Source organism: Tachypleus tridentatus, chromosome 10 (genome assembly GCF_004210375.1).
Source record: "Tachypleus tridentatus isolate NWPU-2018 chromosome 10, ASM421037v1, whole genome shotgun sequence".
Taxonomy (NCBI): domain Eukaryota; kingdom Metazoa; phylum Arthropoda; class Merostomata; order Xiphosura; family Limulidae; genus Tachypleus; species Tachypleus tridentatus.
The window spans coordinates 120166378-120190205 of NC_134834.1; the positions used below are offsets into that span (position 1 = coordinate 120166378).

The window sequence follows — 23828 nt, forward strand, 5'->3', positions numbered from 1 at the left end:
TCTTTTGATGTGCTGATGAACCCTGAAAAAGTGTAACTACAGCCCACATCTGATCAGAGAATGTATCAGGCCTCAACATCACGGGTTCTTTTTTCAATTTCACCTCTAGTAAAAAAACAAATAAATCTTTAACAAGCTTAGAAATTGATATTATCATTTTCACTTCAAGATAGTCTGTCACACAAGTCAAATAATGACACTGTTATCTATTAAACTGTGTGTAATAATGACACTTTGTTATTAAACTGTGTGTAATAATGACACTGTTTCCTATTAAACTGTGTGTAATAATGATACTGTTTCCTATTAAACTGTGTGTAATAATGATACTGTTTCCTATTAAACTGTGTAATAATGACACCGTTTCCTATTAAACTGTGTGTAATAATGATACTCTTTCCTATTAAACTGTGTGTAATAATGATACTGTTTCCTATTAAACTGTGTGTAATAATGATACTGTTTCCTATTAAACTGTGTAATAATGATACTGTTTCCTATTAAACTGTGTGTAATAATGATACTGTTTCCTATTAAACTGTGTAATAATGATACTGTTTCCTATTAAACTGTGTGTAATAATGACACCGTTTCCTATTAAACTGTGTAATAATGATACTGTTTCTTATTAAACTGTGTGTAATAATGATACTGTTTCCTATTAAACTGTGTAATAATGATACTGTTTCTTATTAAATTGTGTGTAATAATGATACTGTTTCTTATTAAACTGTGTGTAATAATAACACCATTTCTTATTAAACTGTGTGTAATAATGATACTGTTTCTTATTAAACTGTGTGTAATAATGATACTGTTTCCTATTAAACTGTGTGTAATAATGATACTGTTTCCTATTAAACTGTGTGTAATAATGATACTGTTTCCTATTAAACTGACTGTAATAATGACACTTTGTTATTAAACTGTGTGTAATAATGATACTGTTTCCTATTAAACTGACTGTAATAATGACACTTTGTTATTAAACTGTGTGTAATAATGATACTGTTTCCTATTAAACTGTGTAATAATGATACTGTTTCCTATTAAACTGTGTGTAATAATGACACCGTTTCCTATTAAACTGTGTAATAATGATACTGTTTCTTATTAAACTGTGTGTAATAATGATACTGTTTCCTATTAAACTGTGTAATAATGATACTGTTTCTTATTAAATTGTGTGTAATAATGATACTGTTTCTTATTAAACTGTGTGTAATAATAACACCATTTCTTATTAAACTGTGTGTAATAATGATACTGTTTCTTATTAAACTGTGTGTAATAATGATACTGTTTCCTATTAAACTGTGTGTAATAATGATACTGTTTCCTATTAAACTGTGTGTAATAATGATACTGTTTCCTATTAAACTGACTGTAATAATGACACTTTGTTATTAAACTGTGTGTAATAATGATACTGTTTCCTATTAAACTGACTGTAATAATGACACTTTGTTATTAAACTGTGTGTAATAATGATACTGTTTCCTATTAAACTGTGTAATAATGATACTGTTTCCTATTAAACTGTGTGTAATAATGACACTGTTTCCTATTAAACTGTGTGTAATAATGATACTGTTTCCTATTAAACTGTGTGTAATAATGATACTGTTTCCTATTAAACTGTGTGTAATAATGACACTGTTTCCTATTAAACTGTGTGTAATAATGACACTGTTTCCTATTAAACTGTGTGTAATAATGATACTGTTTCTTATTAAACTGTGTGTAATAATGATACTGTTTCCTATTAAACTGTGTGTAATAATGACACCGTTTCCTATTAAACTGTGTGTAATAATGATACTGTTTCTTATTAAACTGTGTGTAATAATGACACTGTTTCCTATTAAACTGTGTGTAATAATGACACTGTTTCCTATTAAACTGTGTGTAATAATGATACTTTTTCCTATTAAAATGTGTGTAATAATGATACTGTTTCTTATTTAACTGTGTGTAATAATGATACTGTTTCCTATTAAACTGACTGTAATAATGACACTTTGTTATTAAACTGTGTGTAATAATGACACTGTTTCCTATTAAACTGTGTGTAATAATGACACTGTTTCCTATTAAACTGTGTGTAATAATGATACTGTTTCCTATTAAACTGTGTGTAATAATGATACTGTTTCCTATTAAACTGTGTGTAATAATGATACTGTTTCCTATTAAACTGTGTGTAATAATGATACTGTTTCCTATTAAACTGTGTGTAATAATGATACTGTTTACTATTAAACAGTGTGTAATAATGATACTGTTTCCTATTAAACTGTGTGTAATAATGACACTGTTTCCTATTAAACTGTGTGTAATAATGACACTGTTTCCTATTAAACTGTGTGTAATAATGATACTGTTTCCTATTAAACTGTGTGTAATAATGATACTGTTTCCTATTAAACCGTGTGTAATAATGACACTGTTTCCTATTAAACTGTGTGTAATAATGATACTGTTTCTTATTAAACTGTGTGTAATAATGATACTGTTTCCTATTAAACTGCATGTAATAATGATACTGTTTCCTATTAAACTGCATGTAATAATGACACTGTTTCCTATTAAAGTGTGTGTAATAATGACACCGTTTCCTATTAAACTGACTGTAATAATGACACTTTGTTATTAAACTGTGTGTAATAATGACACTGTTTCCTATTAAACTGTGTAATAATGATACTGTTTCCTATTAAACTGTGTATTAATGATACTGTTTCCTATTAAACTGTGTGTAATAATGATACTGTTTCCTATTAAACTTAATGTAATAATGACACTGTTTCCTATTAAACTGTGTGTAATAATGATACTGTTTCCTATTAAACTGACTGTAATAATGACACTTTGTTATTAAACTGTGTGTAATAATGACACTGTTTCCTATTAAACTGTGTGTAATAATGACACTGTTTCCTATTAAACTGTGTGTAATAATGATACTGTTTCCTATTAAACTGTGTATTAATGATACTGTTTCCTATTAAACTGTGTGTAATAATGATACTGTTTCCTATTAAACTTAATGTAATAATGACACTGTTTCCTATTAAACTGTGTGTAATAATGACACTGTTTCCTATTAAACTGTGTGTAATAATGATACTGTTTCCTATTAAACTGTGTGTAATAATGATACTGTTTCCTATTAAACTGCATGTAATAATGACACTTTCCTATTAAACTGTGTGTAATAATGACACTGTTTCCTATTAAACTGTGTGTAATAATGATACTGTTTCCTATTAAACTGTGTGTAATAATGATACTGTTTCCTATTAAACTGCATGTAATAATGACACTGTTTCCTATTAAACTGTGTGTAATAATGACACCGTTTCCTATTAAACTGTGTGTAATAATGACACTGTTTCCTATTAAACTGTGTGTAATAATGACACTATTTCCTATTAAACTGTGTGTAATAATGATACTGTTTCCTATTAAGCTGTGTGTAATAATGATACTGTTTCCTATTAAATTGTGTGTAATAATGATACTGTTTCCTATTAAACTGTGTGTAATAATGACACTGTTTCCTATTAAATTGTGTGTAATAATGATACTGTTTCCTATTAAACTGTGTATAATAATGACACTGTTTCCTATTAAACTGTGTGTAATAATGATACTGTTTCTTATTAAACTGTGTGTAATAATGATACTGTTTCCTATTAAACTGACTGTAATAATGACACTGTTTCCTATTAAACTGTGTATAATAATGACACTGTTTCCTATTAAACTGCATGTAATAATGACACTGTTTCCTATTAAGCTGTGTGTAATAATGACACTTTCCTATTAAACTGTGTGTAATAATGATACTGTTTCCTATTAAACTGTGTGTAATGACACTGTTTCCTATTAAACAGTGTGTAATAATGACACTGTTTCCTATTAAACAGTGTGTAATAATGACACTGTTTCCTATTAAACTGTGTGTAATAATAACACCGTTTCCTATTAAACTGTGTGTAATAATGACACTGTTTCCTATTAAACAGTGTGTAATAATGACAGTTTCCTATTAAACTGTGTGTAATAATGATACTGTTTCTTATTAAACTGCATGTAATAATGACACTGTTTCCTATTAAACTGTGTGTAATAATGATACTGTTTCCTATTAAACTGCATATAATAATGACACTGTTTCCTATTAAGCTGTGTGTAATAATGACACTTTCCTATTAAACTGTGTGTAATAATGACACTTTCCTATTAAACTGTGTGTAATAATGACACTTTCCTATTAAACTGTGTGTAATAATGACACTGTTTCCTATTAAACTGCATGTAATAATGACACTGTTTCCCATTAAACTGCATGTAGTAATGACACTGTTTCCTATTAAGCTGTGTGTAATAATGACACTTTCCTATTAAACTGTGTGTAATAATGATACTGTTTCCTATTAAACTGTGTGTAATAATGACACTGTTTCCTATTAAACAGTGTGTAATAATGACACTGTTTCCTATTAAACAGTGTGTAATAATGACACCGTTTCCTATTAAACTGTGTGTAATAATGACACTGTTTCCTATTAAACTGTGTGTAATAATAACACCGTTTCCTATTAAACTGTGTGTAATAATGACACTTTCCTATTAAACTGTGTGTAATAATGACACTGTTTCCTATTAAACTGTGTGTAATAATGACACTGTTTCCTATTAAACAGTGTGTAATAATGACAGTTTCCTATTAAACTGTGTGTAATAATGACACTGTTTCCTATTAAACTGTGTGTAATAATGGCACTGTTTCCTATTAAACAGTGTGTAATAATGACACTGTTTCCTATTAAACTGTGTAATTTTCTTTAGAAGTCTAACCAACTCAAAATATCTGTTCAACAGTTCACAATACATTTTGTTGTCTATTTTCTTTGCATCAAATTTGTGCACAAAATAATTACTTATCTCTATGTTTCCGTACAAGAAATAACCTTACAATAACATTTCTTACAATGAGAATTTATAAAAACTAGCCCTTAAAGACAAACCTTAAATGACCAACATGCATCTCTTTGGCAATATTGGGGGCTGAAAAATCAACAACAACACGTTTCTTCGGCCCAACGTTAGGTGGTTTGACTCCATTCTGTAACAGCTTAGTGACTTGACAACAAACGTACTCCCGGTTTAGAGTAGCATTAATAAAACCTGGACCGGCAATTTCCACTCTATCAAGTATTTTTGAGCCTGGAAGTTTTGCAACTATTTCCTTGGCCACTTCTTGTGGTGAGCATTTTCTACCTTTAGCCTTTAGAAGCTGAAAAGTAAAAAATACACAGCTTATCAGAGAAATGTATTTGTATTCTTGTATTTATAACAAGACTAAACCATTAGCTGCCATCACTAATTTTGAACTACTGCCCAGAGGGAAGACAGCTAGTCATACTAAAAGTTGACTTTCAATCAGAAAACAAATTCACAGTGAGAAGAATATTTTATTTTTTTTAACATTTCATGAATTTGAGACCATCTTGCCAAACCCTAAATCCAGAGCTCTACCGTACAGCCAACTCACACTCTCATTAAAGAAAGTTATACTTGTTGTTTCTGAGATTATACAAACAAATGGAAAGAACTAGTTTAAATTTATAAAACAGAAAAGTTTCAATAAATTTTTACTTTAAGTTTGTAGGAAACATTGACTTTTATAGTTTGCATGTACTGTGTCTTTGTAGGCACAAACCCTTTGGTGCTAGCTTATCCAAGTACTGATAGCTGACACTGTAATTGGCTGTCATCTACTCAATCAAATAGTGCCAATCCTTCATAATCCTTGCTCGAGTACAGGCTATCATACTATTCCCAGCAGTATAGTGGTGAATGCAATAATAGCTCCCAGCACTGAAATACTACATAACAAGTGTGTAACAAAATCAAAGTTGTGCAAGGTAGTTCATGAGGCAGGTGAAAACAACTTTAATATTCCAGCATGAGTTATATAGAAATTCTGTAGAAGGTATGTGACGCTACTACTGTTGATAACTAAAGAACTGTCATGTTCTTTACATGATACACTTGGTTACCAGCTGTATGTAAAACTGTGGCAACATCCTTTACCTGAGCTATTGGCATAGCACTATTACACTGGTAATCTCCAAACTTCTCCTGGTTACTAGGCAACACAGGAACTGGAGGATCTTCAATTTCAGGAAAAGCCTCTGTTACGGCTTGACGAAAGATCCCAAGGATTAACTCCCGAGGACTATTCATGAATTTTCCAGCTCGTGACTCCTCTTCTTCAAGGCTCTACAAATGAGTTAAATACAATTACAATGACAAATGTTTCTTTCACAAACACTTCCTCACACAAGTTACAAAACATTTTAAATAACCTGGAAGTTCAAACAAATGATAGCTTAACAGTCACACAGACATCACAACCTTCAAACAAAGAAGTCGTTAAAGTTGCACATTAATTTGTGTGTCTTCTTGGTTTATGTGCAGCAAAATGGAAATAAATTTGGCTTATTAAAATATGTATTTAAAAACAAATTAATTTCACAGATCTCCAAATGTTACCATATGTACATCTCTGTCTTATTCCTGGTTCTTTATCACAAACTTAGCAACATACAGTCGCAATTATAATCAATAGACAAGTACATCTCTGTCTTATTCCTGGTTCTTTATCACAAACTTAGCAACATACAGTCGCAATTATAATCAATAGACAAGTACATCTCTGTCTTATTCCTGGTTCTTTATCACAAACTTAGCAACATACAGTCGCAATTATAATCAATAGACAAGTACATCTCTGTCTTATTCCTGGTTCTTTATCACAAACTTAGCAACATACAGTCGCAATTATAATCAATAGACAAGTACATCTCTGTCTTATTCCTGGTTCTTTATCACAAACTTAGCAACATACAGTCGCAATTATAATCAATAGACAAGTACATCTCTGTCTTATTCCTGGTTCTTTATCACAAACTTAGCAACATACAGTCGCAATTATAATCAATAGACAAGTACATCTCTGTCTTATTCCTGGTTCTTTATCACAAACTCAGCAACATACAGTCGCAATTATAATCAATAGACAAGTACATCTCTGTCTTATTCCTGGTTCTTTATCACAAACTTAGCAACATACAGTCGCAATTATAATCAATAGACAAGTACATCTCTGTCTTATTCCTGGTTCTTTATCACAAACTTAGCAACATACAGTCGCAATTATAATCAATAGACAAGTACATCTCTGTCTTATTCCTGGTTCTTTATCACAAACTTAGCAACATACAGTCGCAATTATAATCAATAGACAAGATTATTTTTTGTACACAGTGATGTGATGCTTTCAAAACTTTGATCTGAGCCACGTTAACCCTTTCACTATGGGTTCAGTATAATAAACAAGAACCTGCCTACACCTTCACACACGTTAAGTGCTTTCACTGTAACTTTTAATAAATATTTGTTTGTGAAAATAAGAGTATGTTTTAATACCAGTCTGAGTGCAAAGTGATTTCATGTTATGAATAAAAACTATTCTTCATCACAAAAATCTCAAATGTTATTTACATTATCTCTGAAACCTCCTAAATACATTTCAAATGTTTATTTTCAGTGAGACTTTACATTTTATGTTATTTTTTCTAACTATGTTGGGCCTGACCAACCTCATAACCATCGTAAGCAAATTAGGAATATAAATTATGATTTTTCTTGTACTAGAATGATTACATATTATAACACAAATATACAAATGTTTAGACGAAGTAGTTTAAGTCATAATGTTATATACTTACCTTCCAGTCATGTCTAGCTAACATTACATAACTTGCATTGACAAAGTACACAGGCACTCATGTTATGTATCTAGTAATATAAACTGACCTTTAGTCTTCTGTGCCTTGGCTGAGTTTCAGTGGACTTGTATTTTGTAATATACAGTCACATTTCAATTATTATACATTATGTGTGTGTGTGTGTGTGTGTATATATATATTATAACTATTTAAAAATAAATTATTAATCTTCCTTTTCTTGAAATACAGAATAATATATCAAGAAATAAAGCATACAACTACCTCTTCTTCCTACAACCTTTGAACTTGAGTGTTGCAGGACATAAGTTGCTAAGCCTTTTAAAATTTCACACATTGAGCATATCAAACAAAATTATTTTAGGTTTTAAATATACAGTTGAATAACCAAAAAATCATAAATAACTGTACTGATACAATAGAATTACACTATAATTTATTAAGTTTAGTAACTAAGCTGTATTTATGTTTTAAAAAATACAAAACTTTGAGCAGACTAAAGACACAATTCACCACCTGGAAATCTTTGATCAAAAGAATGTGATAGCCTTTTCACAGATTAATGTGACTGATAAAACCACACTAGGGACATTCTAAAATGTTGATTGGTTATTCACATGCCATATATTGTGGTAAGAATATATAAAGGACCATTTTCCAAAAAACCTGAAAATGTCAAAATGTTGTTCTCTGCTTTATTTTGGTGAAAGTGTTAATACCAATACCAACCATCCTGAGATACGTTTTTACTTAAAATGGGTTTCTCATCATCATGAAGTGCTGCATTCAACATATCACGTGACTCACTAATATATATATGTGTTCCTTTACCATTTACTTTTAAATTATGAAATTAACTCATGCATAATATTAAAGTTTGAATTAATCTACAATTTGATTCAAAACTTATTGACAAAAATTCATAAAATAGTAGTTTAATAAACTTCTGAATGCCAGTCCTGAAATGCAATGATGACCTTTGACCCATGACCTGCAGTAAAAGGATTAACATAATCTGCAGCATATTAAACCATTTACATCAAAATTTGGGAAAATATATATTGGAAAGTCTGTTTCTTAAAGTACATAAAACTTGAAACCACATCTTTATTACTAAATAATAATGGAATCCTTTTGAAGTAAATTGTCTGAAATAAATACAGAAAGACTTGGTCTTTGAGTCAAATATATTTTAAAAGAGTTATTATTATATCTAAAGATATTTTCAAAATGTCTACTCACTGCAGAAATCATATGATTTTTTTTACATTGGTAATTTTTTCGAATAATGTTTCAACTGTTTAACTAAACGGAGATGGGACATCTTCACTTTGCATCTGTTAAACTCAAAGCAAACTTCTTGTCAAGTAAACATGCTTCAACATAAATGCCTAAAAGAAATCTTAAAAGAAACTGAGGAAAAATTTCATTTAAAAAACAATGACTTCAGTTCAAGATTCCTTTAAAACAAAACAAAATCTGAGATAATTAAGAGGTCAGTTGGTGACCCTTTTGACAATGTGCAGTTAAAAATGTACAAAACAATAAAGTTCTTCAGGTTTATTACGTCATTCAAAACTTAATATTTTAATAATAATAAAAAATAAAAATAAGACAAGCAATCATTTCAATAAAAACTTGACACATCAAAAACATTTCTACAAATAGTTTGTCCAAAAAAACAGTAAAAACAATTTACCAAAACATTCTCAGTTAATTTTATAAATGTAGATAAATTCATGGTGTATGCTTCTAAATAAACAACGTAGATGGTACTCTTGTACTCACACTATTCATATCATACAAATCTTGTAACTAAATATTGCTAATAAAAAATAAAAATAAAAAAATTTCAATTCTCTCACCCAGGGCTATGAAACTGGCAACAAATCAAACCCAAACACTGTGCTTTCTCCATTTACACAAGAGTAACCACTAGCCAGTTGCAGTATTATCTCCTAACATCCTGAAATGTCATATTTCCTAGCATAACCCAAGCCAGTTTTAATACCCAACATGAAGGTAACTACAAGATGTCATATTTTCAAGCACAACACAAGACATGTTTTAATACCCAACATGAAGGTAACTACAAAATGTCATGTTTTCAAGCACATCACAAGCCAGTTTCAATACACAACACGAAGGTAACCACAAAATGTCATATTTCCAAGCACACCATCTACTAAGACATGTTTTAATACACAACACGAAGGTAACTACAAAATGTCATATTTCCAAGCACAACACAAGACACGTTTTAATACCCAACACGAAGGTAACTACAAAGTGTCATATTTCCAAGCACAACACAAGACACGTTTTAATACCCAACACGAAGGTAACTACAAAATGTCATATTTCCAAGCACAACATCTTCCAAGACATGTTTTACCTTCTTCAAGATTTCAATTCGATATCTCAGCTTCATATTTTCGACACGCAATTTTTCCAGTTCTGGAGAACACTCCATATCACTTGGGAAAGTGATTCCATTCTTGAACTTTTTCAGTTCTTCTAATTCAGATGTTAAGAGTTGGATTTCTTCCTCCTTTTTAAATAAGAAATAAACAAATTTCTATAAAATCAACTAAAAAGTGAATTACACAACAAAATGAGTAACATCTTAAACTTTGTCTAGTAACCTCAAAAAAAAAAATCTCAACAATTTTTTTCTAAATAGCAATCAACAAACAAGTAAATAAAACTGTATTGTTTGAAAGGACAACCATTTTTATATAATTCAGAAACTATGATCAAAAACACTTTTATACTAGTAATTTCATTATTCACATGTGGGTATTTGGTTGTTTTACAAGAAATATGTTTTTTTGTATATCAAAATTAACAGTTACACATACTTTTTAAGTATTATTTTTCATATTCTCACAATCACAGTAACACTTTCTCAGTGCAGGTTGGGAAAGAGATAATTTTAATCTACCTGTATTAAGAAATGACTTACAAAACCTTTAGACAATCAGTACAGAATGGGTTAGAAATACAAGTATTAAGATTCTGTCCATACAAAGTAACATTTTCATAATGTATTCAGTTCTAGCCTATAAATCAAGAACTTATACTTGAAGCATTAAAACTTGGCTAAAGAGCAAACAGCCAAATGTTCTGAGAATAAGTAAGTTAAAGCAAAACAAAATGTAATCATAGATTTTAATTAACAGAGAAGGTAGAACTCACAAGTTTTTTTTAACATTAGTTTCAAATTATTTTCATTCTCTGAAGAAAATAAGGTAAATAAAAGATGAACTGAATTTAACCACAGAGTTCAGAGAAGATACAAATTACTTATATTTAATAAAATCCAAGAAGATAATGAAACCATTAGGCCTAATATCAGTGATAAAAGTAACACATTTTATACTTCTAATATCAGTAATAATCTGATAAAAATGTGAATAAAACATCTCCAATCTAGTATGATTTTTAATAATAATAAATTTTGATTAGAGTAAGCTATATACTTTGAGTGAATCTGAAAACCAAACCAATCATTAATATGGCTGACTGAACATAATTTCTTACACTTATAAACAATTGATGGCTTATAAAAATTAATTTAACGTGGAACAGTGACAGTTTTTGTGAGTGACAAAGAAAGAACTGAACTTACTAATGCTGAATAGTAACTTTCCCAAATTATAAAATGACCTTAAAATTATTGATGAAAGAATCTAATTTTTATTAGTGGAATGGATAAATTAAATTAAAATTTTTACTGTTATAACTTCAGACTTTAATTCTCTCTTTATAATCAACAGATTAATACCTGTTCTCACACTGATAGTGTTACTGTATTTGTTCACATCCTCTTTATGTTTTTTTTACTCTAAATATAGTAGAACAATATGCCTGAAAATACATTATGACTGTTTCCAATAATTGTGTCATCTGTAATAAAAAAGGGAAAACATGATCATAAAATGCCTTATGAGACAAAAAAACAAAACAAAAAATTTGAATAAAAACACTTAGGTTAACAAATCTAAAACATTGACCCATAATAGTCTCTGCTGTAAAACTTTAATGATGTGTGTGTGTTTTCTTATAGCAAAGCCACGTCGGGCTATCTGCTGAGCCCACCGAGGGGAATCGAACCCCTGATTTTGCGTTGTAAATCCGAAGACATACCGGTGCAATAGCGGGGGGCAAACTTTAATGATAAAAGTCTCTGAAACTGTAACAAACCATGAATGAACAGTTTCTAAAAGCTAATGAGTTAGTTTTCTCTCTCTTGCTGCAAAACTAACAGTGTTTAAGATTTTATAAATTTGTATACTGGTAGCAGTCTCTCGTGAATAGTAATCAAATTATCCATTAAACAAATACACAGATCTTCCATTAAACAAATACACAGATCTTCCTCACACAAATACAAACAAAGAGTAAATGGACACTCACAAATATATCAAATTAGAATAAATTATCTTTCCATAAAGCTTACATTATGAATACATAATTAACTTTCATTAGATAGCCTCAAACAAATGAAAGGATAAAAAATAATATTTCTTTAGACTAGTAACTAACTTCTTACTAGTGCAACTATAAACATTAACAGTCAAACAGTTAGTGTTTATGTATCTCAGAATGGTTGGTACAGGTATTAACACTATTATTGGTAAGCAGAGAACAAAGTTTCAACCTTCCTAGTTCAAAACGTTGTTCTCTGCTTACCAATAAAAGTGTTAATATTCATACCAGCTGTTCCGAGATGCATTTTTATTTCAAGTTGATTTCTCGTCATCAACAATTAGTTTTTAAACTCATATAAATTTTAATCCCAATTTCTAAGCATTATTTCACTAGTAACACATTTAAAATTAAGTACCAAATTGACTGATTATTTTTGCATCACAGTTATCAGATGATATAATTAATATTATTATTAACGTGAACATTTAATAATACACATCTTAACATACGCGCTTCGTAATTCTTAGTATTAACACTTACTAATTGACCTACTACTATGGAAATATAAAATGTCAACTTTTTAATACTAGTAATCTAAGGAGTAAACATTTATATATTATTAGTAGTATTACAGTTTACAAATTGCTGTAATTTTTTAGTTCACGTGGTGTAAATGAAGCCTAAAAGACTGTCCGTTAAAATGGTGATAACAAACAACTTGCAACTTAGATGCAAGTCTTTCCAGAAATGTTTCCTTTTATTGTTATATATAACAATTTGTGTAATTAGTTTCAATACAAATAAGTATTAACTTAGATTCATACCGCTTTCTCTGCTTTTGTAGTGTATAGTTTAACTACAGTTTCCATATCCATTACTGTACTGCACGTGTACAACGACAACCGCAACAATAAAATGAAAAGGGACCAATTTTTAATTTGTGCATATAAATCTTACTTTCTTGATTTGAAAAAAATAGCATTAGTTTGTATAAATATATATATATAAGTGTCACACAGTATATAGAAGAATTAGTTTTGAACTACACAAAATAACCGTATCCTTATAAACTCTTAAAATTTATATTTGTACTTTTGAAATACTGTTTTAATACATACTTCGAAGTATATTGGTGGTGGTAATAGGATTGAGCGATTCGCTCAAACAGTACCAGCAAACAACATTGAAAGTGTCATTAATTTATTATATTTTTAACTATATGTAGTAATTAAAGAATAGCGTAATTAAAACTATTATTGCAGTTACCATAAGTAATGTTTCAATTATTACCAACTAAATAGAACAGTGAAATTAGGAACTCTAAAATAAAAGAAAACTACATTTTTAGCTATTTATTTTTGATCCTCCTGAGCAGAATATTTTAAGATAGCTAATTAACGAAAAAAAACATAGTAAAGGCTATACATCAACGAAATAAATATATTGAAATTGTTGTATTTTTTTCACTCCTTATTATAGTATTTTATTTGACCTAATCATAGAGATTGAAAGTGAGGTGTCGCTACAATAACACGTTAAATAAGGGTTTGAATTCTTTAAGTAATATATAGTTGTGATAGATGTGAAGGAGTTTTATTATTTAAAATTAATAAGTCCAAGAAATAGTTAATCGAACTGCTGTTTATGCATTAATGGGGTCAGCTTCGGGTATTGATACTAATAGTGTTTCTCGCCGACTTGAAGTCGTAGGTCCTTTTACTTGAAGTTCTGAAGAGTTTGCACTTCAGTCAAGAATCACACTCATTGTAAAACTAAAACAAAATATTTACTGACAGTGAAATATTTGTGTAATTTATAATTAATCGGTTTTGTTGATGAGATTGTATTTTTACATACTATTTCTAATGGTGACTTTTATTAGTAAGTTGATTCGTTAATGTGTTAAGTTTTCTTGATATGTTTGACTGAAACACGGTTTGAAACTTGTATTAATCATACTTCCATGTTGTAACAAGGAGTTATTTTATAACTGAAATGAGTGAGACCAAGAATTGAGAGAATGATAAATTTAAACTTTAGTACTAATACTGTTACTGGTACTAGGAAGTGATAAAATTTAAATTGCCATTCTCTAGTTAATGTTATGTTACTATTAATGTTATAGGTATTTAAAATTAATATATTGTTATTCATGTGTTAAAACCATGATACTGAAAAGTTATACCATAACTTCTCTCTTATCAAGCCAAGTATGTTAAAGTACATTGTATTTTTAGAAATATTATAAGATAAAACTTGACCCAGTGTCATACTTTGACATTAAGTGTCAAACATGCTCACTCTTTCAACAGTGGAGGCATTATAAAATGATGGTCAATCTCACTATCAATTGATAAAAGTGGCTCAAGAGTTGGCAGTGAGTAGCATCAATCGGGTCCCTTTCCTTCAGCTTGTCATTCCAAAATTAAGGCTGGCTCATGCAGATAGCTCTTGTCCAGCCTTGTGGAAAATTCCGTAAACAATAAACTAATCATGTACATTTAATTGGTAATGGATATGGAAAAAAAATTAATTTTTTTCCAGTGCAAAGTAACTTGTAGTCCACTTTATGATGCCATTGTTTTTTCATGAATATTGTTTTCTTGCTACACCATTTGCTCTGGTTATTTCCACACATTGAATATTACTAACCCAATGATCACTTTATTTTAGTGCAAAAAACTCATCATATGTAGAAATTTTAAATTTAATATAAAAATAAATTTATTTAAACTTTTAAAAACTAGTTTTACAAGGTGAAGTATAAATAAAAATTCACATTAATTATTGAGTTAGACTTGATTCAGATTAGAAATTTTTTCCAAGTCTTAAAATTATTTTTAGTGTACTTGTGCCTGAATCTGGTGATTTATTTAAAGAATGTGATATTAATATTTCTTTCAGCTCCCTTCCGAGAATGAGGAAGATGAAACTTGTGTGACGTATGTTTTACATGGAGAAGACCACACCTTAGGAAACGCTTTACGATATGTGATTATGAAAAAGTTTGTATTCTTGAAAATGTGTTAATTTATTTAAACATGTACAGATGAATTGAGAGTGGGTTCTGTATCATTGTTATGCATCTAATTTTATAATAACACTCATTATTTGTTCTTTTATTCAGTCTACTGATATTCCCAAAAATATCAGGTTTAAAATTTTATATTACTGAACCAGTTTTCAATTGTTTAAAGACTTTTTTTAGCATTGTATTATACCAGTTCAGGTTACTGTATAATAAATGATTGGTTTTAAGATGTACAAAGTGTAAGCTATCAAATCTTTGTTGGGTGGTAATAGATATGACATTAATTCATAAGAATGTTTAAATCACATTCCTCTATAGTGGAAGAAAAACCATTCAGTGTTGTCAGTATTTAATATAACATCAATCACAAATTAATGAATCACGATTCAGCAGCTTAAATGTGGCACATAACAGGATTTCAAATAAGATCTTGTATGTTGTAACCTAGCCAGTGGTCGTTCTGTGTCTGTTATTGTTATTCACCATCCCTTCACTTATAATCAGTACCAAGCTTGTGTCTCTTCTTGTCATAAACTCTACCATAATTTCTCTCCCACTCAACCACAGTTGCACCATAACTTCTCTCTCACCCCCTTCACTTGTGATTAGTACCAAGCTTGTGTCTCTTCTTGTCATAAACTCTACCATAATTTCTCTCCCACTCAACCACAGTTGTATCATAACTCTTATCTTATCGAGCTATTGGCTGCAAATTTTGTTTTACCCATCATTGTGCCCCATGTTGAACAAAATACGTCGCCTAGCTAATTAAAGGATGAATGTTTGCTCTTGAATTATTATCAATGCTGTTAGTGTAGTTACCAGTTTAGTGTAGCTACCAATTTTGATTTCATTACTTTAAATTGCACACTCAGTTCTTTTCTTGGCTGTACCTTTATTTCACCCCTAAGGTGTTTTTGGTTAGATCATCAATTTATGTATATGAATAAACAGTTAACACAGAAAATTCATCTGGAACTGTTAATATATTAAGAAATGATAGGATTGCGGGTTTAAATCCCTGTTGCGCCAAACATGTCCGTTTTTTTCAGCTGTCGGAGCATAACAATGTGAGGGTCAGTTATTATTCATTGGTAAAAGAGTAGCCCAAGAGTTGGTGGTGGATAGTGATATCTAGCTGTCCTCCCTCTAGTCTTACGCAGCTAAATTAGGGACATACAGCCTTTATGTAGCCTTGTATGAAATTCAAAAACAAACAAAAAGGAAATGGTAACATAAGTGTTCTTTGTTTAAGGGTACATTTTAAAACTTTTTTTGTCAATCAACTTGTCTCAGTTTATTGGTATTGTTGTTTTATATATATGTTGAGGTATCAACATGAAATCTGATGGCCAATTTCTTTTGTCTATAGATATTCTAGTTTAACAGTCTGTAATGTCATCCACCTACATAGTATCGTACTATTACTGCATATACTACAGTCTTACATTGATAAAAATGTTTATTTAGTAAGTTGTCTTGAAGGATTCTATTCCAGAAACTGGCTTTCTTTAGGAAGATAACAGATTAACCTTCTTTCACGATTAAAACAATTTATTAAATACTGTAACTAGTTTGAAATACAAGTGTTCATAATAGTGTGTTGATGTAGTATACCTCATTATAGCAGTAAATTAAAAAAAATAAATCATGCTAGTGTGTTGATGTAGTATACCTCATTATAGCAGTAAATTAAAAAATACATCATGCTAGTGTGTTGATTTAGTATTCCAATGTTATAGCAGTAAATTAAAAAATAAATCATGCCAGTGTGTTGATTTAGTATACCTCATTATAGCAGTAAATTAAAAAATACATCATGCTAGTGTGTTGATTTAGTATCCCTGCGTTATAGCAGTAAATTAAAAAATAAATCATGCTAGTGTGTTGATTTAGTATCCCAATGTTAGAACAGTGGATTGAAAATTACCTGTATACTCTTTACTACATAGTTCTAATAACTTTTATTAGTGTAGATGCACATGAAATAATGTTTTATAATGGTTATTAGTCCTCAGGTGAAGTTCTGTGGTTATGCAATACCTCATCCATCTGAAAACAAAATCAATCTGAGGATTCAGACATATGGTAAGTTTGTCAGTTATATTCAATACAACAATAGTTGAAAGTACAAAGTGTTATTTCAGTCTTTGGACATGACATGTAGTGTTTACTAACTCGCTAACAATGTCTGTGGTTACTACATTCATATTTTTGTTTTATAACCCTTTCTTAGAAAAGAAAGCTTTGCTGATCCAAACATACCATTTGCACATATTCAGATATATTAGAGATATTTTTAAGTTACATATTCTTATGAAGTTGGGCTCTGGTACAGATGTGTTACTAAATTTGTTACTTACAAAAAAACTACTGTGTTTTAACATTGTGAAGTTACACATACACACAAAGTTAATACACGTATGGTGTCACTGAACTACAAATTATGTGCGTTTAAAGAATGTAACTTGTACATCAGTGGTCATCTACGTTTTATGTTGATTAAGTTTTATAAATGTATTTCAGATCCAAATATTCATTAATTCTTCCAACTATGGAAGTGGAATTTTAAGGTACAGTATGCAAAAGAAAGTGTTAATAAATATTTGAGAATGAAGTGACAGGTTTATATCAAATGTTTTACATGTTTATATCAAATGTTTTACTAGCCCATAAATATTTGAAAAAAAAGAAACGTGTTGGAACTTTTTTTCTACCAGACATAAGCTGAAGTGGAATGCTAAGGAATTAGTTCAAATTACTTCATAAAATATCAGTTACTTACATCAAATACCAGACAAAATAAATGAAACTACACAAGTCTGGCTTTCAAAACACAACAAATACAAGCCAATATATATATTCAGTCCGATAATACATCACTATAGTTCGCTTTGATATTTACTGCTAAAGACATATCATTAAAAAGGTTATTCAAAATATGAATTTATTTAGTTGTGTTTTGTTTGTTTTTATAATTTCCCAAATTAGTACCCCTCGGTGTAGATTCCTGTATGTGGTGAGAGGAACTCCCAGGGAAGGTTCTGTTCTTTCAGTTTACCTCCTCTAGGATCTAAACATCCACCCACGTGTTTGCCGTGCGTGGTGACCTGTGAAGGGGAGGAGAGGATCCTGGTGGTTGAAGGGTCCAACCCTAACACACCACTTTGGCCTTGAATTCCTGTAGACGAGCGGCCTTTGGGTGGGCCCCCTTGGATCAGTTGGCTGGTCCACTTGGGCTAGAGTCAACAAAGTACCAGTGTTAGAAGTTCTCAATGGGTGTTGTGGACATTGTGTCTGATGCTGGTGTTTGGGTATAGTGCTCACGAAACCCTGGTGTTGCTGCAGTGTCCTTGCTTGACATTGTAGTGCGTCCCCTCGTAGGGCTCCATGATGGGTGGGTGGGGTCAGTGGGTACCGAAATTTTCCTTTTTTTCTATGGATCCTCCTAACAAAAATTTAAGTAAAATAGTGAAAAAACGGTCAACGGGTAAACGACCACGTCTTGAAGATTTTGATCAGCAATCATCAACATCAGTAACACCAATTATACCTCATTTTCTCATCCTACATTCTCTTTCAGAAAAACCTTTAGGGCAAATGTCTCCCTTTTTTATTCAGAAGGGACTTGCTGGCTCTCCAATGTCAGTAAAGAAGCTTCGATTTGGAGACATATTAGTTGAAACATCCACATCCCAACACAGTAAACTCCTCTTGAATTCAAAGGCAACTGAGGATGTACCTGTTGAGGTTACCCCTCATGCTACCTTGAATTTATCACGAGGAGTTATTAGTGAGAGGGATTTGAAGAATGTCCCCAAATCAGAGATTCTCATTGGTTTCTCCACTCAAGAAGTTTGTACAGTGAGGTGCGTCTCCACTTGCAAAGATGGAGTTACACTGCTGACAGATATTCTCGTTTTGACATTTACATCACCACGTGCACCTGCCACCATCAAGGCAGGTTATTTAAATTGCAGGGTACGATCATACATTCCAAACCCTCTCTGATGATTCCAATGTCAGAGGTTCGGCTGAGCTCTGTGCCAGTTGGCAGTCAACTTGGAGTGACCAACACAAAAACAAGTTTTTCCAAATAAAACCCTATATTGAACTTTGGCCATCTTGCTTCTGTAAGGATCGGAAGGAGGAAGTTGTTCTAACTAGACTACACATTGGTCACAGTTTTTTAACTCATCGTTTTCTTTTATCTGGAACTGTTTCACCAGTGTGTAGTTTGTGTAACACTCAAATCACTGTAAGCCACATTTTACTTTCCTGCCATCGTTACGACTCTCAATGACGGCACTATTTTGAACATGTTCTGTCCCAGGGTTTGTCCGTAACATTAGACACTGTTATTGGTGACGGTGACACTGTCCACCTTGATAAAGTTTTTAGTTTTTTAATGGCCATTAATCTTTTTATTGTCATTTAAGTGTTTGATATTTATTCATTACACCTTTTTAATTGTGGTTCCCTTTTGAGAGTCACAATCTCTCTAGATCAAATTGAAATTAGAAAATGGCCGTAACATTAAATAACCTGACACCAGGACTGGAAAGGCCAACTTCAGGTAACTAATGCTGCTGTTTGAACTACCCGTTAGTCATCCTGGCGAGTTGTTATTACAATTTTGTTGCATGTCTTTTAACACTTTTATCACTTTACCTTTTGGTACTGGCCATAATGACACATAACCCACAACCAGGACTGGAAAGGCCAACTTCAGGTGACTGACGATGGTTCTTGTACTTACCTGTTAGTCTTCCTGGTGGGTTATGATAATTATCATTATGCTATGGAAAGTCTCTTAACTTTTATTTCTGTAGTTTCTTTCTTAACATTGTAAACTGGATGTCAACATTAGTTTTATGCTATTTATGTTTTTCAATGCTGTTTTGTTTTACCTTCATTTCCGTTTATAAATTTACTACATTTACTTTTACCTTTTTACAGGACGTTTGGCACACTAAATCAACCAACCAACCAAATTAGTATTTGGTCACATGTACCTCATGATTTCAACTCTACAATTGTAATTAGCTTTTTCAGTTGTTTTTAAACTTTAGAATAGTTTGTTGATTTCTAATTTCATAATAGCTTTTGTTTTAATATGTCAAATTCCTTTTATTTTTAAATAAGTTTCCTGAATGTAAGAAAGTTTGCAAAACCTAATATCAAACTATTCAGTTGTTTATAATAATTTCTTTTTATATTTTTCAGGACAGCCGACATCAGAAGTTTTCAGGAAAGGATTAGAAGATTTATATGGAATGTCAGAACATATCCTCAAGACATTTATGGTTCGTTGTTTTACATTCTTTAAGAAAACTCATTCTACAATTGTCGTATGAAGATGTTAATCTGATTTGGTTAAGGATCAACTAAAAGCACCATTATTTTAAGTACTGGTCCAAAACTGATAGAAAATAGTTTTTATATTGTTTTTTTTTGTATCTTAATACTTACTGAATGCTGTTGTATTTATTTAACTCTGTTTCTTATGTTGTTTTTATCTTAATACTTAATGAATTCTGTTGTGTTTACTTAGGTTAAGTCTGTTTCTTATGTCGTTTTTATCTTAATACTTAATGAATTCTGTTGTGTTTACTCAGGTTAAGTCTGGTTTTATAAATTGTATCCCTTGAGGTGGATTCCTGTACATGGTGAGGGGACGTCTCAGATATGGTTCTGTACTTTCAGTTTACCTTCTCTGGGATTTAAACATCCACCCACATGTTTGCCAGGTGTGGCAACTCATGAAGGGGAGGTGGGGTTTCTCGAAGTTAAGGGGTCCAACTCTAAGACACCACTTTTGTCTTGAATTCCTGTTGATGGGCAGTCTTGGGTTGACCTCCCCAGGGTGAGTCATCTGGTCCACTTAGGCTATGTTCAACTGAGCACCAATGTTGGATGTTCTCAACAGGTGTTGTGGACATTGTATCTGATGCTGATGTTCAGGTATGGTGCTCACGAAACCCTGGCATTGCTGCAGTGTCCCTGTTTGGCATTCAACGTTTGCATAGTTCACACTTTTGTTGTATGAGAGACTGTCACTGAGTTCCTGGAATGATTTATTGTTTTTCACAGATTTATAAGCTGTTTCCATGACACAATAAATCTTTCTTTTAACCTAATGGTTTATTCTTCACGTACTGAATTTTGGTGAATGCATACAGATGAGGCCTTTTTCCGTAAAATAGTTTTAGTTACATCATGACAGTGAAGTGAGCAAGCAGTAATATAATCCACTTAAGCTGTTTGCTGCATTTACTTACCATCAGCTGCATGTGTTTCTATACACAACTTCATATTTATGTGTATATTTTAATTTCTGTTAATCTGTATTGAAATATAAGATTTTTATTTTGTTATTAAAAAGAAACTGATTGTGAATGGTATTGAGAAAATAAAGTGGAAAATATCAATGGATGACAGTATTTGTATATTTAATAAAATGCAATACTATGGTTGTTGTTATTTATATCTGTTTATTGTAATTAATTTGCTTACATGTATATGGACAAGATATTAATTATGGGAAAACTAGAAATGAAATGTGAATTTTAAAATCCACCATTTTTAGTAGGTTTTGTTTTTTCTATCGCATTAGTGAAGGAGAAGAACAAAAGTTACACAATAGATATTCAGAATATCGTTATTATTATTCCAAATTTTAATAAGTTGTGACCAATGAATTTGTCTCTCTTTTGATGTAGTGATGGTCACTTTGGCCAGTGTTCAACATAACACGAGTCTCAAAGTGTTGTATATTTTCTTGATAAGATGGCATTAACATGTTGTGAGTCTTTGAGAGATAATTAATTCATTTACAAGCTATTGCTCATTACTGGCAGTGGCTTCTAGAAGAACCGAAACTAGTTTAAGCCACGATAGTGTAATATATGAACTACTTTATGTAGAATATTTTTGATGTTTTACTGTTACCTACGTGATGTGTTAGAGTAGCGTTTGATGTTTTTATCATTAATGATGTTAATTTAAACAATATCAGAACCTATAATAATAATATCTTTCTTACAGGAAGCAATGGAAGATTATAATCTTCACATTGAGCAGGAAGTCAGCAAGAAGATTGAGTCGATGCAAGTGGGAACGTAGTACATACATAGAATTGTGAATGTCATGTATAAATTAGTTTCTGGATTATGATGTATGCATTTTACCATAATTATTGGTAACATAAATTCATTTTGGAATACACAACTTCTTTTTTTTAAGTATGTGAGCTTGAAATGCTGAAGGGTCCCCCTCCCCGGACGTTTATCTTACACACGGTTTATATGAAGTTAAAATTTGATTTTTTTTTTAAGTCTTTAAGTGATTATACTCAACTTTCCAAAACAATTTCATTATAAGGTGAAATTATAAGTCTCCCTATTTGTAATCTATAAAAAAGAATATTAACACATAAATTAAATATTTTAAAAATTATATCAAAATAAATTTGGTAGAAAAAATGTATGAATTCCCACATACCACACATTACTTCTCTTCTGTGTTTAAGGCTTTACCTCAAGCAGACAATTAAATTTAACTTTAAAACCAATACTCTTTAAAATTGAAACACAGTCAAGGAACACATTAACCTTAACTTAACCCTAAAAGTATTGTTGAGGAGGTACTTGTTGTATAGTAAGTTATGATTCATTGTTCAAGAATTTCTAATATCCATTAAAATAATAAAGAAATAAGTAAAATGAAAAGCATTATCTAACATTCTGACACTTTGAATCTCAATTTCAGGTTAAATTAATTAGATTCACAATAAAATAACAGATTAACAATGAGTAATACATAATATTAACACTGAATTACATGTGGTGCCTTTTAACATTATTAAAGCAATACATGTACATGTTTACAATTGCAAAAAGTAAACATGAGAAGTGCAGATGTACACTGTGCTGACTAAAGTGCAGAGATACTGTGCTAACTTCAAGAGTAAACACCCTAATACAACAAGAAAACTATTAAAATAAAAACAACCTTTTTAACAATGATTATATAGTAATTTTAGCAAATTAAAATTCAGAGTTGCCCCTCTCTAAAGATAGTCTTAATTAAAAAATAAACTTTAAGAATGATTTATAATGTACTTAACTGTAATAGTGTTCACTGACGTAAGTAATAATACACATGACAAAATGTAGAAAATATAAATTTAACTGAAATAGAAAATAAAAACCTTTTATTAATGATAATTAAAGAATAATAAAAATAGGAGCTAATGCTGATATTGTGGTATGTTAAAATTACAAAATGTGATACAAAATCTAAATTTTTACTTTTTTATTATATGCATGAAACACACAGTACGTTGTTAACAACTCAAAACAAAGACAAACTTATATACAAAACTTTGTTATGCTTTATATGGAAGAATAGAAGGCAAAGAGAAACAGAAAATGCAAAAGATAAAATATAAATGATAATTTAACTATATACAAATTGTGATGGTAAAGGCTTCACTTTCCTCAAGTTAACTTCACCAGCAGATCTTCTTTATCGTGCAC

At 30.7% G+C, this 23828-nt stretch overlaps 2 protein-coding genes across 4 annotated transcripts in view; one reads left to right on the plus strand and one right to left on the minus strand.

Moving 5' to 3' along the window:
• Positions 1-13180, minus strand: part of ArgRS (arginine--tRNA ligase-like protein) — a 28925-nt gene extending 15745 nt beyond the window's left edge. Inside the window, exons 1-4 of one of the 3 annotated variants that reach the window (XM_076463322.1) lie at positions 13082-13180; positions 10219-10374; positions 6106-6294; positions 5037-5305 (exon numbers count right to left, since the gene is read on the minus strand). In XM_076463322.1, coding sequence (XP_076319437.1) covers positions 5037-5305; positions 6106-6294; positions 10219-10374; positions 13082-13132 — 665 coding nt within the window. In that variant the 5' untranslated portion in view covers positions 13133-13180. The remainder of the gene's footprint in view (positions 1-5036; positions 5306-6105; positions 6295-10218; positions 10375-13081) is intronic. The other 2 variants (XM_076463323.1, XM_076463324.1) reach the window with 2 other exon arrangements.
• Positions 13181-13767: 587 nt separating this feature from the next.
• Positions 13768-22518, plus strand: LOC143230191 (DNA-directed RNA polymerases I and III subunit RPAC2-like). The gene is made up of 5 exons (XM_076463321.1): positions 13768-13963; positions 15162-15262; positions 17300-17376; positions 20515-20594; positions 22336-22518. The coding sequence occupies exons 1-5, from the start codon at positions 13910-13912 to the stop codon at positions 22411-22413; spliced, it is 390 nt and encodes a 129-aa protein (XP_076319436.1). The 5' UTR covers positions 13768-13909; the 3' UTR covers positions 22414-22518.
• Positions 22519-23828: the final 1310 nt, after the last annotated feature.

What these genes read in the sequence shown, in the direction of transcription:
- LOC143230191 (XM_076463321.1), top strand. Translation starts at nt 13,910, where the DNA reads ATGGGGTCAGCTTCGGGTATTGATACTAATAGTGTTTCTCGCCGACTT. An exon ending in TTTCTCGCCGACTTGAAGTC is followed by an intron (nt 13,964 to 15,161) that starts GTAGGTCCTTTT and finishes TATTTCTTTCAG; the next exon opens with CTCCCTTCCGAGAATGAGGA. An exon ending in TCTGAGGATTCAGACATATG is followed by an intron (nt 17,377 to 20,514) that starts GTAAGTTTGTCA and finishes TATATTTTTCAG; the next exon opens with GACAGCCGACATCAGAAGTT.